The 17566-nt window shown below is 38.4% G+C and overlaps 1 protein-coding gene across 1 annotated transcript in view; it reads left to right on the top strand.

Moving 5' to 3' along the window:
- LOC103511346 (E3 ubiquitin-protein ligase SMURF1-like) overlaps window positions 1–10705 on the top strand; it is a 29640-nt gene extending 18935 nt beyond the window's left edge. Inside the window, exons 10-19 of the mRNA XM_026825131.1 lie at window positions 653–776; window positions 1973–1986; window positions 5463–5667; window positions 6556–6696; window positions 6759–6808; window positions 7600–7740; window positions 8651–8834; window positions 9057–9144; window positions 9806–9889; window positions 10125–10705. Of these exons, the coding sequence (XP_026680932.1) occupies window positions 653–776; window positions 1973–1986; window positions 5463–5667; window positions 6556–6696; window positions 6759–6808; window positions 7600–7740; window positions 8651–8834; window positions 9057–9144; window positions 9806–9889; window positions 10125–10309 (1216 nt within the window). The 3' untranslated portion in view covers window positions 10310–10705. The remainder of the gene's footprint in view (window positions 1–652; window positions 777–1972; window positions 1987–5462; window positions 5668–6555; window positions 6697–6758; window positions 6809–7599; window positions 7741–8650; window positions 8835–9056; window positions 9145–9805; window positions 9890–10124) is intronic.
- Window positions 10706–17566: the final 6861 nt, after the last annotated feature.

Genomic DNA, 17566 nt, shown 5'->3' with positions numbered 1-17566 from the left:
AACATTTTTTTTTTTTTTTTTTTTTTTTTCGTTTTCCCTTGGGTTGGAACTAGCTGCTATGGAAGTAGATTCGTAGAATCTACTTCCATTTTGTCCAGAGAACCATATGCAAATTTTGTCCAGAGAACCATAACGCCTAAAAGCCAAAAAACTGGTTTTTGGGGGATTCTTTTCACATTTTCTCACACAAATGAGCTTTCATCTCGAAATTTGTCGCAACGACCTATAAACTCAAAGCGAGAAAGTTTTATATAACACTTCAGTCGTTATTTTAAGACCGGTTTTAGCGTCACCTGTGTTAAGCTACGCCGAGCAAGGCCAAAAAATGGATGGGTGTCTTAAACATTATATTGGGAATAAAGGGAGAACGGGCTGTAGTCTTGATTTTGAATCATTACATGAAAGTAAAATCCTAATCAAGAATAATAATAAACTGAATTTTAAACAAATTAGGTAGGTACATAGGTACTGATTTTCTCTAACCACGATCGAATAAACTAGGGGCTAAAAAATTCCCGGAGGGACGGACCCAGCTTGTTGTGTATGGTGTTAAGCTGAAATCTACGAGGCTATGGTCGAGGGTCGGGACTCCGTTGTGGACACTGGAAACCTACTAACTGTGCACTCCTACGCTTGCTTCTCTTTCTTGCAGACCACAAATCTTAACCCCGCCCACATCCCCATCCTCGGATGATGCGGGATCACCTACATCCCCAGGATCCAATAGTAACCTGATCCTGAATAACTCTCATGTCAACAATAACACTAGTAGTCCTGCTTTACCACTCAGGTAATTATAACAATAGTAACCTGATATATTGAGATATTGGAAAAATCCTACAATGCTGCAGTGAGCACCAAAGTTGTGACATAATAACACAAAGAAACTGCATTTACATTTATTAGTATTGTGTGGTCTGTGTCGTAGCATATCCGTCTGATACTATCCCTCTCCCATACCTTCCTGTCTAATGATTCCTCCCTTCTCCATCCTTTTCCTCTCACCCTCAGGACTTTAAACGTGCTTTCAAAACACCTTTAAAGTCCCATATCATACCATTTCTTTGCCGTAAGCATCTCCCGTAAGACTAATTTTGTTGATCTTTTTTTTTCTCCTTTCGTACTTAATGGATATTTCATCGTAGTTTTTATTTCCTGGCCATTAAATAACTCCCACATTAGTATTGTGTGGTCTGTGCCGTAGTATATCCGTCTGATAATATGCCTCTCCTATACCCTCCTATCTAATGATTCCTCCCTTCTCCATCCTTTTTTTTTTTTTTTTTTTTTTTTTTTTTTTTTTCTCCTTAATGGATATTTCATCGTAGTTTTTATTTCGTAGCCATTAAATAACTCCCACATTAGTATTGTGTGGTCTGTGTCGTAGCATATCCGTCTGATAATATGCCTCTCCCGTACCTTCCTACCTATAATGATTCCTCCCTTTCCATCCTTTTCCTCTCACCCGCAGGACTTTAAACGTGCTTTCAAAACACCTTTAAAGTCCCATATCATAATTTTGGCCTCTAATCCCCTTCATTCCTCCTACGGGAATCATATCGTATTATAATGAAGATGCGGCCCAAGGAGATGCGCAAGAGACTTATGGTGAAGTTTCGCGCAGAGGAGGGGCTAGACTATGGGGGCGTGGCTATATATATCCCATTGTAAATTAAATGTCTCCTCCTACGGGAATCATATCGTATTATAATGAAGATGCGGCCCAAGGAGATGCGCAAGAGACTTATGGTGAAGTTTCGCGCAGAGGAGGGGCTAGACTACGGGGGCGTGGCTATATATATCCCATTGTAAATTAAATGTCTCCTCCTACGGGAATCATATCGTATTATAATGAAGATGCGGCCCAAGGAGATGCGCAAGAGACTTATGGTGAAGTTTCGCGCAGAGGAGGGGCTAGACTACGGGGGCGTGGCTATATATCCCATTGTAAATTAAATGTCTCCTCCTACAGGAATCATATCGTATCTTTTCGTCGTTCCGCGTTTGCCTGACCTGAGGCAGATGTAGCGAGGCATTCGAAGCGAGCAGCCTCGCACTGTCTGTACAAGGCTTTAAAACTGTCTTTTCCGGCATTATACTACTGGTGCAGTCTTTCGACGCAAGAATTAAGGTGTCCTTAAGTTCTTTGGACTCAAGAAAGGTTCCCTTTGGTGTCTTCAACGAAGAATTGAATAGAATAACTTGTGAACTTTCAGGTGTAATCATGGTGATAAAATATAAATATTAAAGAGGGCTTATCTAGATTTGTACACAAAGTATCCGCAAGAATCTCCCGGGTCCAAACATATTAATGATTTAATTAAACTGAACTGGATTCTAGAGATTCTGGTTCACATTATGACCCGAGATAGCAACAGGTGCGAGAGTAGATATGTTTTCATTGCCAAGACCGTGCAGAAGGATGAGTAGACTTTGTAATGTATGTAAATTGCTCAATTGATTAATATTGATAAAGATCTGATATGAGATTCCAGTGACGTAGGATGAAAATCTTCAATTAGTGGGGGTTAATATCTTGACCATAACAAAGGGTCTTGGCAGCGCAAGCTGAATCGACCAGGTCATTCATTTATTGAAGTAAAATTTACAAATACAAAATAAAAAGAAAAAACAATAATCAACAGGTAAACTAGACTGAAATAAAATACCTATTGATTGAATAACGTGTTTTGACACTAAAAACTGACCATCGAAAATTTGACCCGATTACATTACTTTCCTTCCTATAGGATAAGGAAAGTAAAAACAATAATCAACAGGTAAACTAGACTGAAATAAAATACCTATTGATTGAATAAAAAAAAAGCCTATCTACCAATATAAGGGGAAGGAAGGGAATGGTTAGTGGTTCAGTGGGTCTACCTCTGTGGCCGAGTGGTTTATGGCCCTAACTCGCAACCCGAAGGTAAGGGGTTCGAATTCTGGACAGGAAATTTTTGTGAACCTTTGCCGTTCTCGGATAGGCATGGAGATACAATCTTTTCAAACAAAGTCTTCACAGAAATAGGGTCCACTGGAATGTAGAACTTCCTCAGATAAAGAGACTCCAAGAAGTTCGATCCTAAAGGCCCGTGAATTTTATTTGAGCCACACAACATACAAAAAAAGAATTTAAAATCTCAATCTCAAATACCTACATACCGAAATATAAATTCATATAAAAAAAAGAAAAAAAAAATAGGAAAGCTCGCACAAGATCTAAAATCTGAATAATCTAGGCAAAGTAATAATGTAATAAAAGTTATGTAAAAAAATACATAAATAAGTAAATATTAAATAATGGATTGCCTGGCTTTGTCGTTCGAGTAAATCGCTGTCGACACTCGATTATCGGTAACAATTCACAGCGTTCCTATTGGTCGAATAAATCTCCTCCTTTACAGCCTGGTCGATAAATTGTCTCTATCGAAATTGGTCCATACTTTGCAATCTTGCGGATTGTCCACTAGGTTACATTATCTCGTGAATGGTTTATCCACTAGGAGTATTTGTTGGACGTTTAGTTACATTACCTGAGTAGATTTATTAGTGGATCTATCTCCAATCGTACCTGGGTTAATTGAGACATCACTGCTAGCTTTATCATAAAATAAGGAAAGTAAAAAGAAGAAAAAGATAGATTCGCTATTTCTTTCGATATGATTTATTCAATCCAATGCTCGAGATGGATCCCTCATAAATCAGTGATTTTTGAGGAATTTGAAGTCATAAATAAATTAGACAAAATGTAGATGTGTTGGTAATCCTGGACAGTAAGCCTTTATTTGGTTTTGCTTATATCAAAAATCTAAAAAAGAAAGAAAATTATTTAAACACCATATATACAATATCCTCAGCGCCCAAATTTCGGAATTAAAAGTCCAAATTTCCATTTTTCCAAGTCCACTTAAAGCACCTTAAGAATGGGAATTCAGGGGATTATTACCATAACAGGGAGTAGATATCAGGACTTTTGGAATCCAAACACAAGATAACATGGCCATGCTTGATAGTCTTGCTACAGATGTTAACAGTGTGGATGGCACTTTATTAGGTGACAATGTTCTAGCAACATCATTCTTTTTCTTTGCCTTTTCCCGTGTTCAGACGGGGTCGGCATTTTTCGTCAGCCTCTCAATCAGCCCTAATATGGTGATTGCTTTGGGCCAGTGGTTCCCAACCTTTTTTAGACAAATACCCCTTTTTAAGCTCAAATTTAGCCATTACCCCCCCCCCTAAAAAGTAAAGCTTAGAAATAGCTATAGATAGGGAAAGAACAAGTACATATTGAAGTCAGTTTTTTACCTCATAAAAGTCCCCAATACACTTTTCAGGTCCACTAAGCATTCTCTCTAATGGAACTTTTGAACACCCTGTAGACCAGTGGTTCCCAACCTTTTTTAGACAAATACCCCTTTTTAAGCTCAAATTTAGCCATTACCCCCCCACCTAAAAAGTAAAGCTTAGAAATAGCTATAGATAGGGAAAGAACAAGTACATGTTGAAATTGTACCCAGTTGCCACCAGTTGGTCAGTAGATTTATTTTTTTTTTTTAAATTTATTTATTAAATTTAACATATTTTCAATAAGTAGAACAAAAGCACATAGTGCCCATCTCAGAGGTTTTATATCGAGGTTTTAAGGGTCCGTTCACATCGTCACATAAATTTCCTTCATCCCATCTTTTTTTTCTATATCTTTTGTATTGTATTTTTTTCACTTAGCGCTTAGTTCTTTTTACCCCTCGAAAAAGTGTATTTTACCCCTCGGGGGGTAAATACCCCCAGGTTGGGAACCAATGACTTAGCGCTTAGTTCTTTTTACCCCTCGAAAAAGTGTATTTTACCCCTCGGGGGGTAAATACCCCCAGGTTGGGAACCAATGCCATACAGTGATGAGCCTTTTGAGTTCCAAGACTTTTTTTGATCTAATTGCTAGAGTTAGTGATATCTAGTACAGGATGAATTTAGGTCTAAAATTTTTGGAAAAAATTCTAGAATGTAGGTTATTTCTAGAAACCCTAATGAGATCTATCAGAAACTCTACGATAAGCTGAGCCAAGCCGTGGAAGAAACGTGTGGCTTTGCCGTCGAATAAAATGGGCTAGCACCTCTTTAAAAGTCGTGAAATAAAATGGGCTAGCACCTCTTTAAGTCGTGAAATAAAATGGGCTAGCACCTCTTTAAGTCGTGAAATAAAATGGGCTAGCACCTCTTTAAGTCGTGAAATAAAATGGGCTAGCATCTCTGGAAGCTGAGAGTCGTGAGTTGAAAATTTCAAATCACGTGAGTTGGACCCTGCAAAATAAAATCTGTAATGAATGCAACCCTATACTGGGTGTTTAACCTAAAAGTGCCCCATAAGAAATCAACCCGTAAAATCAGTTTTTTACCTCATAAAAGTCCCCAATACACTTTTCAGGTCCACTAAGCATTCTCTCTAATGGAACTTTTGAACGCCTTATAATGAAGATGCGGCCCAAGGAGATGCGCAAGAGACTTATGGTGAAGTTTCGCGCAGAGGAGGGGCTAGACTATGGGGGCGTGGCGAGGGAGTGGCTCTATCTGCTATCCCATGAGATGCTGAACCCGCAGTATGGACTGTTCCAGTACTCCCGCGAAGATAACTACACGCTCCAGATTAATCCGGACTCGGGAGTTAACCCGGTAAGTGTTAAACTGGTAAGCCAGGTTATTTAGCTTGGTTGGTAGCGCCTTTGCCTTGTAAGCGCTAGGCCGCGGGTTCGATTCCTGCCCGTTGTGGATTTTATCCGATAATGTTCAGTCTAGGAATGACTGGCTTTCTCCTAGAAACTCTACGATAAGCTGAGCCAAGCCGTGGAAGAAACGTGTGGCTTTGCCGTCGAATAAAATGGTCTAGCACTTCTGGAATCTGGGAGTCGTCAGTTGACATCACTTGAGTTGGACTCTTTTTGCACAATGAAATCGGTCAAAAAAAGCTCTTCCTGAAGATTGGATTAAAAAGAAAAGGAGGCTTTCAAGATAGCAACGAGTGTCGGGAGTTAACCCGGTAAGTGTTAAACTGGTAAGCCAGGTTATTTAGCTTGGTTGGTAGCGCCTTTGCCTTGTAAGCGCTAGGCCGCAGGTTCGATTCCTGCCCGTGGTGGATTTTATCCTGTACGGATAATGTTCACTCTCGGAATGACTGGCTTTCTTCCATCCTGTCTTCCTTCTCTCTTCGATTTTGGGACAGTAAGACTTTGGCAGTTACAGTTTCCTCTATCAAACCTCTTGAAAAAAAAGTTGTGCGTGGTTGGTATGTGAATGGGTGACCACCTGGGACAACATGCGCCACCATTGCGGGGTGATCTCAACAGCCTCGTGAGGACAATTGAGGAGCAGGTTGAAATCCCAAGGTATAAAAAAACCTGAGTAATGACATGTATTTTTTAAAATGCAACTCGTTGTTTACTGTTATTACTATTATTTTTTTTTTCCAAGTTACAAATATTAAATTCAGAATTTTTATCAAGCAAATTTCCACTCACGTGTTTCACTGTTTTATGCAGATGTTTCACCGATCTCTTTTCACAGGAACACTTGTCCTACTTTCACTTCGCGGGCCGTATCATCGGCATAGCAGTGTTTCATGGCCACTACATAGACGGTGGCTTCACCACACCCTTCTACAAGATGTTACTGAACAAACCCATCACCCTGGAGGATATTGAGGGTGTAGATCCCGAGTCACCACACCCTTCTACAAGATGTTACTGAACAAACCCATCACCCTGGAGGATATTGAGGGTGTAGATCCCGAGCTACATCGGAGTCTAACGTGGATCTTGTAAGTGTAGAGACTAGTTTATCAACCTGGAATTTGGATCCAAAGGTTGGTGGTTCGAGGTCAAGCCTGGCCACAAAATTTATCGAGCTGTATTCGTCGGGAAAAGGGACTTTTGTCACAAGCATTTAAGTATGCTTAAAATAATAGTGCTTATTTATACTGCTCGCATAGGACTGAAAAGTCCCTTTACTCCAGCAGTAGGCTACTACTATTATTGTGGTCAAATTCTCAAATTAAATTGAGGATAAAATTCCCTACCTCGGCTGGGATTGAACCCACGCCCTCCTGTTTACCGGTCGAGCGCCTTGACCACTACACCACCGAGGCAGGTATATCGGTATAAATAGACTTCGATATATCGGTAAAAAAAAATATATCGATACAGGTAGAATACAATAGAATATATATACCTTGTTTATCCTACCCGAATATGACTGAAAAGTCCCTTTACCCCAGCAGTCTAAACAAGGTCTCGTATATTTGATGGGTTAAAGAATAATACATGTATTGCATCAGTAACAATTCAGTAAAAAAGACCTTGCTTAACTTGAAAAAAAAAAAAAAAAGGAAATGTAGATGTAAATTAATAGGTGGTAGTAGAAAATGACAGAAGAAAAGGTACAGGTACATATATCGGTTTTCGATGCCTAATCCAATCCCTCTTGACGTTCTCGCGTCTCCACACGCTTGATTAAGAATACATATTTTCCCTAGTACATAGTTACATAGACATTGAACATGGAACATGTATTCTCCGACACATACATAACTATGTATATTTTTTTCCACAGAGAAAACACACTATCGAATGATGTTCTAGACACAACGTTTGCTGTGGAAGTGAACAGCTTCGGAGTACTCAAAGTCCATGAACTCAAGGGCGGAGGGAAAGATATTCAAGTCACTGAGGACAACAAGAAAGAATACGTCAGGTAAGTGATAGAAAAATTCGAAGAAAAGAGCGTTATGGCTGGGGGACGTTAAACATTGAGGATACCAGCCTGAAATTTCCCTAGCGAAAGAAACAGCGAAGTTCAATTCAATATGTTTATTTAATGTTTATCAATTTGACAAAAAATTATAAAACACAAGTCTTGATAATATCTTGAAACTACATAGGAAAGTGATAGGTAAAAGTAAGAAAACAGACAAAACTTAACTACAACTCGAGTGCGAAGTGCGAAGGGCTTCCGCTCGTAAAATTTTGTTGCCAAAACCAAAGGTCAGCCCAAAAACGATAACCCTAAGGCTGATGAACAACGCCGACCCCGTCTACACACGGGAAAAGCGAAAAGGCGAAGAAAAAGAAGAAGAATAACGAGAAATAGCATTTATTAATATATTACTGGTCAGCTCCCATGGCGTAGTGGTCACTGCCACTGAGGACAACAAGAAAGAATACGTCAGGTAAGTGATAGAAAAATTCGAAGAAAAGAGCGTTATGGCTGGGGGACGTTAAACATTGCGGATACCAGCCTGAAATGTCCCTAGCGAAAGAAACAGCGAAGTTCAATTCAATTCAATATGTTAATTTAATGTTTATCAATTTGACAAAAAATTGTAAAACACACAAGTCTTGATAATATCTTGAAACTACGTAGGAAAGTGATAGGTAAAAGTAAGAAAACAGACAAAACTTAACTTCAACTCGAGTGCGAAATGCGAAGGGCTTCCGCTCGTAAAATTTTGTTGCCAAAACCAAATGTCAGCCCAAAAACGATAACCCTAAGGCTGATGAACAACGCCGACCCCGTCTACATACGGGAAAAGCGAAAAGGCGAAGAAAAAGAAGAAGAATAACGAGAAATAGCATTTATTAATATATTACTGATTGAATTCCAGGCTGTATGTGAACTGGAGATTCATGCGAGGTATAGAGCAGCAATTCCTCGCTCTACAGAAAGGCTTCACAGAGATTGTACCCATACATTTGTTGCGACCATTTGATGAGCGGGAACTCGAGTTGGTTATTGGCGGTCTGACCTCGATTGATATTCACGACTGGAAGCAACACACCCGACTCAAGGTGAGAGAAAAAAGGGTTTTTCCATTAGTCAACTGATTGAATCTCACTGACCTTTTTTTATATTATCATTATTATTATTATTTTGTCCGTAAAATGAAAGAAGTTTTCTAATATTTGGTATCTATTTTATCTATTTCCTCAGCGGTTTTCGGCATCTGTTTTTTTTTTCTATTTTCTCAGCAATTTTCTAATATTTGGCACCTATTTTTTCTACTTTCTCAGCATTGTACCTCGGATACGCCCGTAGTGAAATGGTTCTGGCAGATAGTGGAATCGTATAGTGAAGAGATGAGAGCTAGACTATTGCAATGTTGTTGTTGTTGTTTGCAAATGTCGGGTTATTTGACTACTAGGTCATTTTACCTCTGGCTTCCCAATATTTACCTACAATGTCATTGCTGGCTTCCAAGGCAGGACAGGAGTTCAGGTGAACTGAGTTCATAGGACTGTTTAAGGAACATAAGGAACAAATAGGAGAAGTTTTTAGACCAAAGCGGTGGAGATGTTCAGCCAAACAGTCATGCCCAGTGAGCAGTCGAAAATGAGCAACAGCGGCCTTTCTCGGTAGATTAGGGATGATGTCATGGGTGTTAAGTATTTGCTGCCACTTTTTTCCTTGTCCCTCGTTACGCAATCTTTTGTTGTGTTTGATCTTGAATTTAGATTAGTCTTTTTGCCGATTCATAGGGAAGTTTTGGCGTAATTGAAAAGGGGATGCTTGTTCCTTTTTTGGCAAATACATAAATTAATTGAAAAGGGGATGCTTGTTCCTTTTTTGGCAAATACATAAATTAAGTAATGTATCGCAGGATTTTTTTTGTCTTCAAAGTAATTCAAAGTTCCAAAGTACTTATCAACTTTATTTTTGGGAAATATCAACTACTACCATCTATCTTTTAGGGAGATGTTTTCCCCCATATTTCCTCGCACCTTTCAACTACTTAATGAATGCTTCTCCTTTCTCCCCACAGGTTCGACAGGGGCTGCTGGTCCGCGCCTATTCACCATCCATGCCACCGACTCGCCCTCGGACAATCTGCCCAAGGCTCACACCTGCTTCAATCGGATTGACCTGCCCTGATGAAAAAAAAAAAAAAAAGAAGAAGAAGCAAACAAGCAGATGATATTGCAGGATTTTTTTTTTCAAAGTAATTCAAAGTTCCAAAGTACTTATCAACTTTATTTTTGGGAGATATCAACGACTACCATCTATCTTTTAGGGAGATGTTTTCCCCCACATTTCCTCGCACCTTTCAACTACTTAATAAATGCTTCTCTTTCTCCCCTCAGGTTCGACAGGGGCTGCTGGTCCGCGCCTATTCACCATCCATGCCACCGACTCGCCCTCGGACAATCTGCCCAAGGCTCACACCTGCTTCAATCGGATTGACCTGCCCAACTATGACTCCTATCAGAAACTCTACGACAAGCTGAGCCAAGCCGTGGAAGAAACGTGTGGCTTTGCCGTCGAATAAAATGGGCTAGCACCTCTTTAAGTCGTGAAATAAAATGGGCTAGCATCTCTGGAAGCTGAGAGTCGTGAGTTGAAAATTTGAAATCACGTGAGTTGGACCCTGCAAAATAAAATCTGTAATAAATGCAACCCTATATCGGATTGACCTGCCCAACTATGACTCCTACCAGAAACTCTACGATAAGCTGAGCCAAGCCGTGGAAGAAACGTGTGGCTTTGCCGTCGAATGAAATGGGCTAGCACCTCTTTAAGTCGTGAAATAAAATGGGCTAGCACCTCTTTAAGTCGTGAAATAAAATGGGCTAGCACCTCTTTAAGTCGTGAAATAAAATGGGCTAGCATCTCTGGAAGCTGAGAGTCGTGAGTTGAAAATTTGAAATCACGTGAGTTGGACCCTGCAAAATAAAATCTGTAATGAATGCAATCCTATGCAGGGTGTTCAACCTAAAAGTGCCCCATAAGAAATCAACCCGTAAAATCAGTTTTTTACCTCATAAAAGTCCCCAATACACTTTTCAGGTCCACTAAGCATTCTCTCTAATGGAACTTTTCAACACCCTGTAGACTCACCTGTTTATATCGGATTGACACACCCTGTAGACTCACCTGTTTATATCGGATTGATCTGCCCAACTATGACTCCTATCAGAAACTCTACGATAAGCTGAGCCAAGCTGTGGAAGAAACGTGTGGCTTTGCCGTCGAATGAAATGGTCTAGCACTTCTGGAATCTGGAAGTCGTCAGTTGAAATCACTTGAGTTGGACTCTTTTTGCACAATCAAATCGGTCGAAAAAAAGCTCTTCCTGAAGATTGGATTAAAAAAAAAGTTCGATAGAGAGAACTGTAACAACGGAACTTTTCAACACCCTGTAGACTCACCTGTTTATATCGGATTGACACACCCTGTAGACTCACCTGTTTATATCGGATTGATCTGCCAAACTATCACTCGTATTTATGAACAAGAATGATCGTTCTTAGATCAGTCTCAAGTCAAAATTGACCAATCAAATGCCTTGAGACTATGCTTAGCACGAACTTAAGAGCCAGCATTTTGTTCATAAATATGGGTGTAAGACTCCTATCAGAAACTCTACGATAAGCTGAGCCAAGCCGTGGAAGAAACGTGTGGCTTTGCCGTCGAATAAAATGGTCTAGCACTTCTGGAATCTGGAAGTCGTCAGTTGAAATCACTTGAGTTGGACTCTTTTTGCACAATGAAATCGGTCAAAAAAGCTCTTCCTGAAGATTGGATTAAAAAGAAAAGTTCTGGGCTTTCAAGATAGCAACGAGTGTCCATGATAAAGTAAGTCTAATTAAGAAAAGTTCGATAGAGAGAACTGTAACAACGCATAGTGCCCATCTCAGAGGTTTTATATCGAGGTTTTAAGGGTCCGTTCACATCGTCACATAAATTTCCTTCATCCCATCTTTTTTTTATATCTTTTGTATTTTTTTTTCACTTAGCGCTTAGTTTTTTTTACCCCTCGAAAAAGTGTATTTTACCCCTCGGGGGTAAATACCCCCAGGTTGGGAACCAATGCTTTGGGCTGATATTTGGTTTTGCCTACAAATTTATCGAGCGGATGCCCTTTGCACTCAACCTTTGCTACTTCTTTAGCAAGGGGAATTAAGACTGGTATCCTCCCTGTTTAAAGTCCCCCAGCCAGACTAATATTTTAGCGTGAACATGTGAAATAGTTCACAGGGAAATGGTTCCTTCTAGAAAAGGTTGCTTTTGCCTGCCGAAAAAAGCTTAAAGGCCCAAGTCCAAAATTTGGTCACACATTTAGTCAGTCTACGACCTATGTAAGAAATTTGCCGGTATTCTTTTCTTGGCACGAAAGAGTTCAAGAAGAAAGAAGAGTTAAATGAACCTCATATATCGAAGCTAGAGCAACTAGTCCCCTACTTCCTAAGATTCATTAACGTCCAAAGTGTTACAATGTTAGATTCACAGCATGACCTGTTAATCTGTTCATAAAACTAACATTATTATTAGATTCATTATAAACTAACATGTTATAACTTATAAGCACAAAATGTTCGTAAGTACATTAAACCAACATGACATAAATAATATTCGTACATAATTACTCGTATGTACCCAGTGTACCAATAGTTAGTTGGCACTTGTGCCTACAGATTTTGGACGAGTTCTTTCAACTTGTGGAGATTTTAATTAGAAATTAAACCTTCACCGAGAAATGAAATCTGGTTTTTTGGGGCTAAAGAATAAAAAAAAGTTCAAATTTACGATTTCTTAAAAACCTTTTTACTTCTTTTGCTCCAAATTTTGATGGCTTTTTTTCGTCGCTTGTATTTATGTGGTCAAAGTAGGTAATAGAATGGACTTGGAAAGAGGGAAAAAGTGCAGTTAAGTGAGGAAGTTGGTACGTTTTAGGACTGTAAAATAGGACTGACAAAAATATAGTCAAGAGGTGCACAGTCAAACTGATAGCAAGCCAGCTTAGTTAGAAGGTAGCGCGTCTGCCTTGTAAGCGCTAGGTTGCGGGTTCAATTACCGCCCGGGGCGGACTTTATCCTAAACATTGAAGGTTCGTTCTCGGAACGACTGGCTTCCTTCTATCCTATCTTCCTTCTCTCTTCACTTTCGGGACGACAAGACCTTAGCAGTTACAGTTCCCTGCATGAAACCTCTTCAAAAAAAAACCAAGGACCTACGAGTACTTTTAAAAAAAGCAAAAGAAGAACACACACACCGCAGACCAAAGCAGGATTACAAAATACTTGAATCCTCCGCGAAGATGAATCTGAAGAAACAATCAATTGTCCTGATATAATCCTGATAATGGATTTGAGATAGAATAATGGAGCGCAGTGAATGAACGATGATTGTTTTAATTAGTTAAAAATAAAGGTTTAACAACGGTTTAAAACAGGTAGTTAACTTCAATTACACAAACTTAGTGCGAGCATAATAAGTAGGAAAGGGTTCTACACACGAAGAGTGTAAGTTTCGTTTGCCTTAAGTCCATTGTCCTAAATCCTTTTGTATTATTGGCTTTTACTAATTGTCCAATACATATAGGACTTTCTGGGTTTTGTAGGCTTGTAGACTCAATGTCCAAAATTTTGGACAAATTATTTGTAGCCTAGGTTCTAGAAGTTCAAAGCTGCTGCTGCTGGGTGGTTTGTAAGCTCAAATGTCAGCGACAAATTTTTTGAACAATTTTAGTTGTTCCAATGTGTCCAAAATTTGGACTTTTTTTAGTTGTTCCAACACGTTAAATGTCACCAAAACCATCAAACCTTTGACTTCTAGTGGTGTTGTAGAACTGAAGTATTATCGGATTTTTCCATTTGTACTCGTAGTGTGTAGGCATCTTAAGAGCTTACTTACCTTAAGAAGTACTTCGGTACTTACCTTAAAGAACGTTCTAAGAAGGGGTAAGCGAAGAATTCGAACAATTGAAAACCTACATTTGAGTTGCACAAACCAATCAAGTTGAATCCATTCACTCAGAGAAGATGTAACTGAAGACATTGATCTCCTTGCTAGTGACACACCGACTTCAGTGGTGTGGTGGTCAGCACGATGGACTTTGGATCTGAAGATTGGTGGTTCGAGTCCAAGTCATAATATTTAGTGTGTTAAGCAGGATATGACGTTTATGCCAATGTCTTTGTGACAATGTTTTCAATAACTACAGTTAATATTTCTGTAAAAGTCACTCAAAAATTGGTCGCTAATGTACTATGGGGCTCTCAAAGATCCGAGTGAACCCAAAATTTAATGAGTGAATTTCCTCTGTCCTCACTTCTTTCGATCCGAGCGCAAGCCAGCCTCGTTAATTCAATTTCATATTCCATTATCTGCTGTTAATATGATAAACCGCTACAGACTGTTTCGGAATCAGAGAAGTTAAAAACAGGGAACTTATTCTGAAAGTTCCATGTCTAAAAAACTAAATCTGAATCATTACTTAAGAAGCTGATAGCCTCTTCACAATATTTGTGGATGTTACAACATTCCCTTACTGATTCTAACAACTGTAGATAAATTTTCCTGGTAAACTATCCTCAAATCTTCAACAACGCAGAAAAGTCGGTGACTGTTCTGTAAAGATTGCCAACATCCGCAATAGAGATTTTATTTAAGAACTCCCGACTCGGAGTTTCGTCTATTTCATAGACATTTTCAAGGGAAACTCTACCACAAGGGAAACTTCAAGGGAAATGTCTATGAAATAGACGAAACTCCGAGTCGGGAAAAATAGGTAACCAACTCGTAAGTATCCATTTTCATAAATAACCTAAGTAAAATAGCGTATTTACAAAGGATGTCAAAATTAAATAAATTCCTTAATAGTAACTCTATTATTGGGTTATTTCCCTTAAACTAGGTTGTTTGAATGCTATTGAAGTGTTCAGCATGCTGAAAATTATAAATTACTCCTAGCACAGAACTCGAAGTGCACTCCGTCGGGTCTCAAATTTCCTTACTAAGTCTTCACAAAGTTACTAAGTCTACCATCAATATGAGAGAGGTTCGACAAGTTTACATTCTTGCATTATAAGCTGTATTAAGCCATACTGGTACACATAGCTCCGGAGTTATAAGCTAGAACTTTTTCTATTTCTTTTTCAATTTCTTCTTTTTCTAACTCTTCGTGTTCTTCTCCTTCTTCTTCGTCTGCTTTCTTTTTCCTTTCTTTTACTTCTTAAACTATAACTTCTTCTTCGTCTTTTCTCAGCTCCTTCTTATCTTCTCTTTCTGCTTAATTTTGTGTTCTTCTCGACCTTTTTCAATTTCTTCTTCTCTTTCTTCGTCTTCTTCATTTTCTTCTTTCTTTTCTTCTTCCTTTTCATCTCCAGTCTCTTCATCTGCTGCTTCCTTTCTTCTTCGTCTTTTCTCAGCTCCTTCTTATCTTCTCTTTCTGCTTAATTTTGTGTTCTTCTCGACCTTTTTCAATTTCTTCTTCTTTTTCTTCGTCTTCTTCATTTCCTTCTTTCTTTTCTTCTTCCTTTTCATCTCCAGTCTCTTCATCTGCTGCTTCTTCTGCTGTATTTCACTTTTCACACTTTCTTTTCACCGCTTTCCTCCACAATTTCAATTCAATTTAATTCTTCTTCTTACCTACCTACTTAGTTTTCTACTTGTTCTTCTTCTAGTTCAATTTCTTCTTTTGCTTCTTGTACAACTTCTTCTTTCTCGCCGAGAAAGGTTTCTATATCGGTATATCGGAGCGATATTTCCAATTCTATTTTTAGATTCCTCACGAGGATATCCAGTTAGACGAGATATAACCCGGTGTGGACTCCGCGTGAACTTGAACTTTGAGCTATTCTAGCGCCGCTGATCCCTCGCCGCGAAATGGAATCTTCAGGATGGGAAGATAGAGAAGATTCTTTAGATGTTGAGATTAGTTGCTGAATAACATGAAGAAGATGGGTGCAGACTACAGAAGAGCGTCTTGGATTTTTGCTGAAAAATTTTCGAGAATTATCACAGAGATGCCAAAGAATTTCCTAGCGATTTTTCTGCGCAAAAATTACAAATTCATGAAATTTTTACATGAAAAGAAGAACAAAATAATGGTAATATACCCCGCAGATTCTACACCTAGATAGTTCTGGTTTGCGGATGATTGGGATTCCTTTGTGTTGCGTGCTGGGATCTTACGTTTGGAACATGCGACGAATGGTTTGCACAGAAATGTGCAGTCTCCGTTGAGGCATTCTTTAGATGTTGAGATTAGTTGCTGAATAACATGGGTACAGACTACAGAAGAGCGTCTTGGATTTTTGCTGAAAATTTTTCGAGAATATTCACAGAGATGCCAAAGAATTTCCTAGCGATTTTTCTGCGCAAAATTACAAATTCATGAAATTTTTACATGAAAAGAGGAACAAAATAATGGTAATATACCCTGCAGATTCTACACCTAGATAGAAAAAAAAAGCTTCAAGCTTGTCTATCAAACAATTTATCAGAAGATGAAATCACATTTGCATCGCACCTTGTGGGCATCGGACGATTCTCAGGCGAATAAAAAGTGCGAATATCATTAAAATGTGAAGATTCTAAGAACCGAAGACACTTAAACTGTTGCCCCGATGCAGCTGAAGGAAAATCACGACCTAATAGAAGAAATAAATACATTTTTTTACTTTTTAATTCAATAAATAAAGAAATTGAGCTCACAAATATTTGAAATTGTTTTCTCACGCGGCTGTTTCATCCGAAGTATTTTGTGCTCGTATTTTAAAAGTATGTGTTTTTACTATTACTTATGTAGGTACTATAAAGAAATTGAGCTCACAAATATTTGAAATTGTTTTCTCACGCGGCTGTTTCATCCGAAGTATTTTGTGCTCGTATTTTAAAAGTACCTATGTGTTTTTACTATTACATATGTAGGTACTTACATTACTTATTGATGTAGAACGTATGATGTGAAACATTGGCAGGTTTAGATGGGTTTGATTTAGTCTTTAGATGTTGAGATTAGTTGCTGAATAACATGAAGAAGATGGGTGCAGACTACAGAAGAGCGTCTTGGATTTTTGCTGAAAAAATTTCGAGAATTATCACAGAGATGCCAAAGAATTTCCTAGCGATTTTTCTGCGCAAAATTACAAGTTGAGTTTTTGCGGCCCGCCAACTCTCTACCTTGGTCTCTTGCGGCCCTCGGGTGCCCCAAGGTTGGACAACCCTGGTATATATTAAATTGAATAAATAAATCTGTCACTCTAGATTTTGCAGGGTTAAAATTGATCAGATTTTTTCTGTCTTCTCTCTGAAACTTAAACAAGATCCACACGCAATGGTACTCGGTGATTTGCATAAATATGTCCAAGTACATTGGTAGAAACAGAAATATGTCCAAGTACATTGGTAGAAATAGAAATATGTCCAAGTACATTGGTATAGACACGATAGATGCAAATTTGCAAGATTACAAATTGGTTTTAATTTGCGAGATAAATAAAGTATTAATAAATTTATATTTTGTACCTATACTTTTGTAATTAACTTTGTAAGCTATTGAATTTTACATATTTTATAACAATATCCGAATTAGGTAGAAACGAAAATTTATAATAAATTTAGTTCACTGTATAGATAAATTTTCATGTAATTTTGTTATCTAGGGGATTTATAAGATATTCTATAGTAATTATCTAATTGAATGGAGGAATTATGTATAAATAGATTATACTTATAAGGTGTCTCAGAATAGTGTGTCAAAATTGAAAGAGTAGTTTGCGAAAGTTATTAAATTGAATTG

The sequence above is a fragment of the Diaphorina citri genome, unplaced genomic scaffold, assembly GCF_000475195.1.
Source record: "Diaphorina citri unplaced genomic scaffold, Diaci psyllid genome assembly version 1.1 scaffold704, whole genome shotgun sequence".
Classification (NCBI taxonomy): Eukaryota; Metazoa; Arthropoda; class Insecta; order Hemiptera; family Psyllidae; genus Diaphorina; species Diaphorina citri.
The sequence above is the reverse complement of the archived record's forward strand: the minus strand, read 5'-3'. Positions and strand labels throughout refer to the sequence as shown.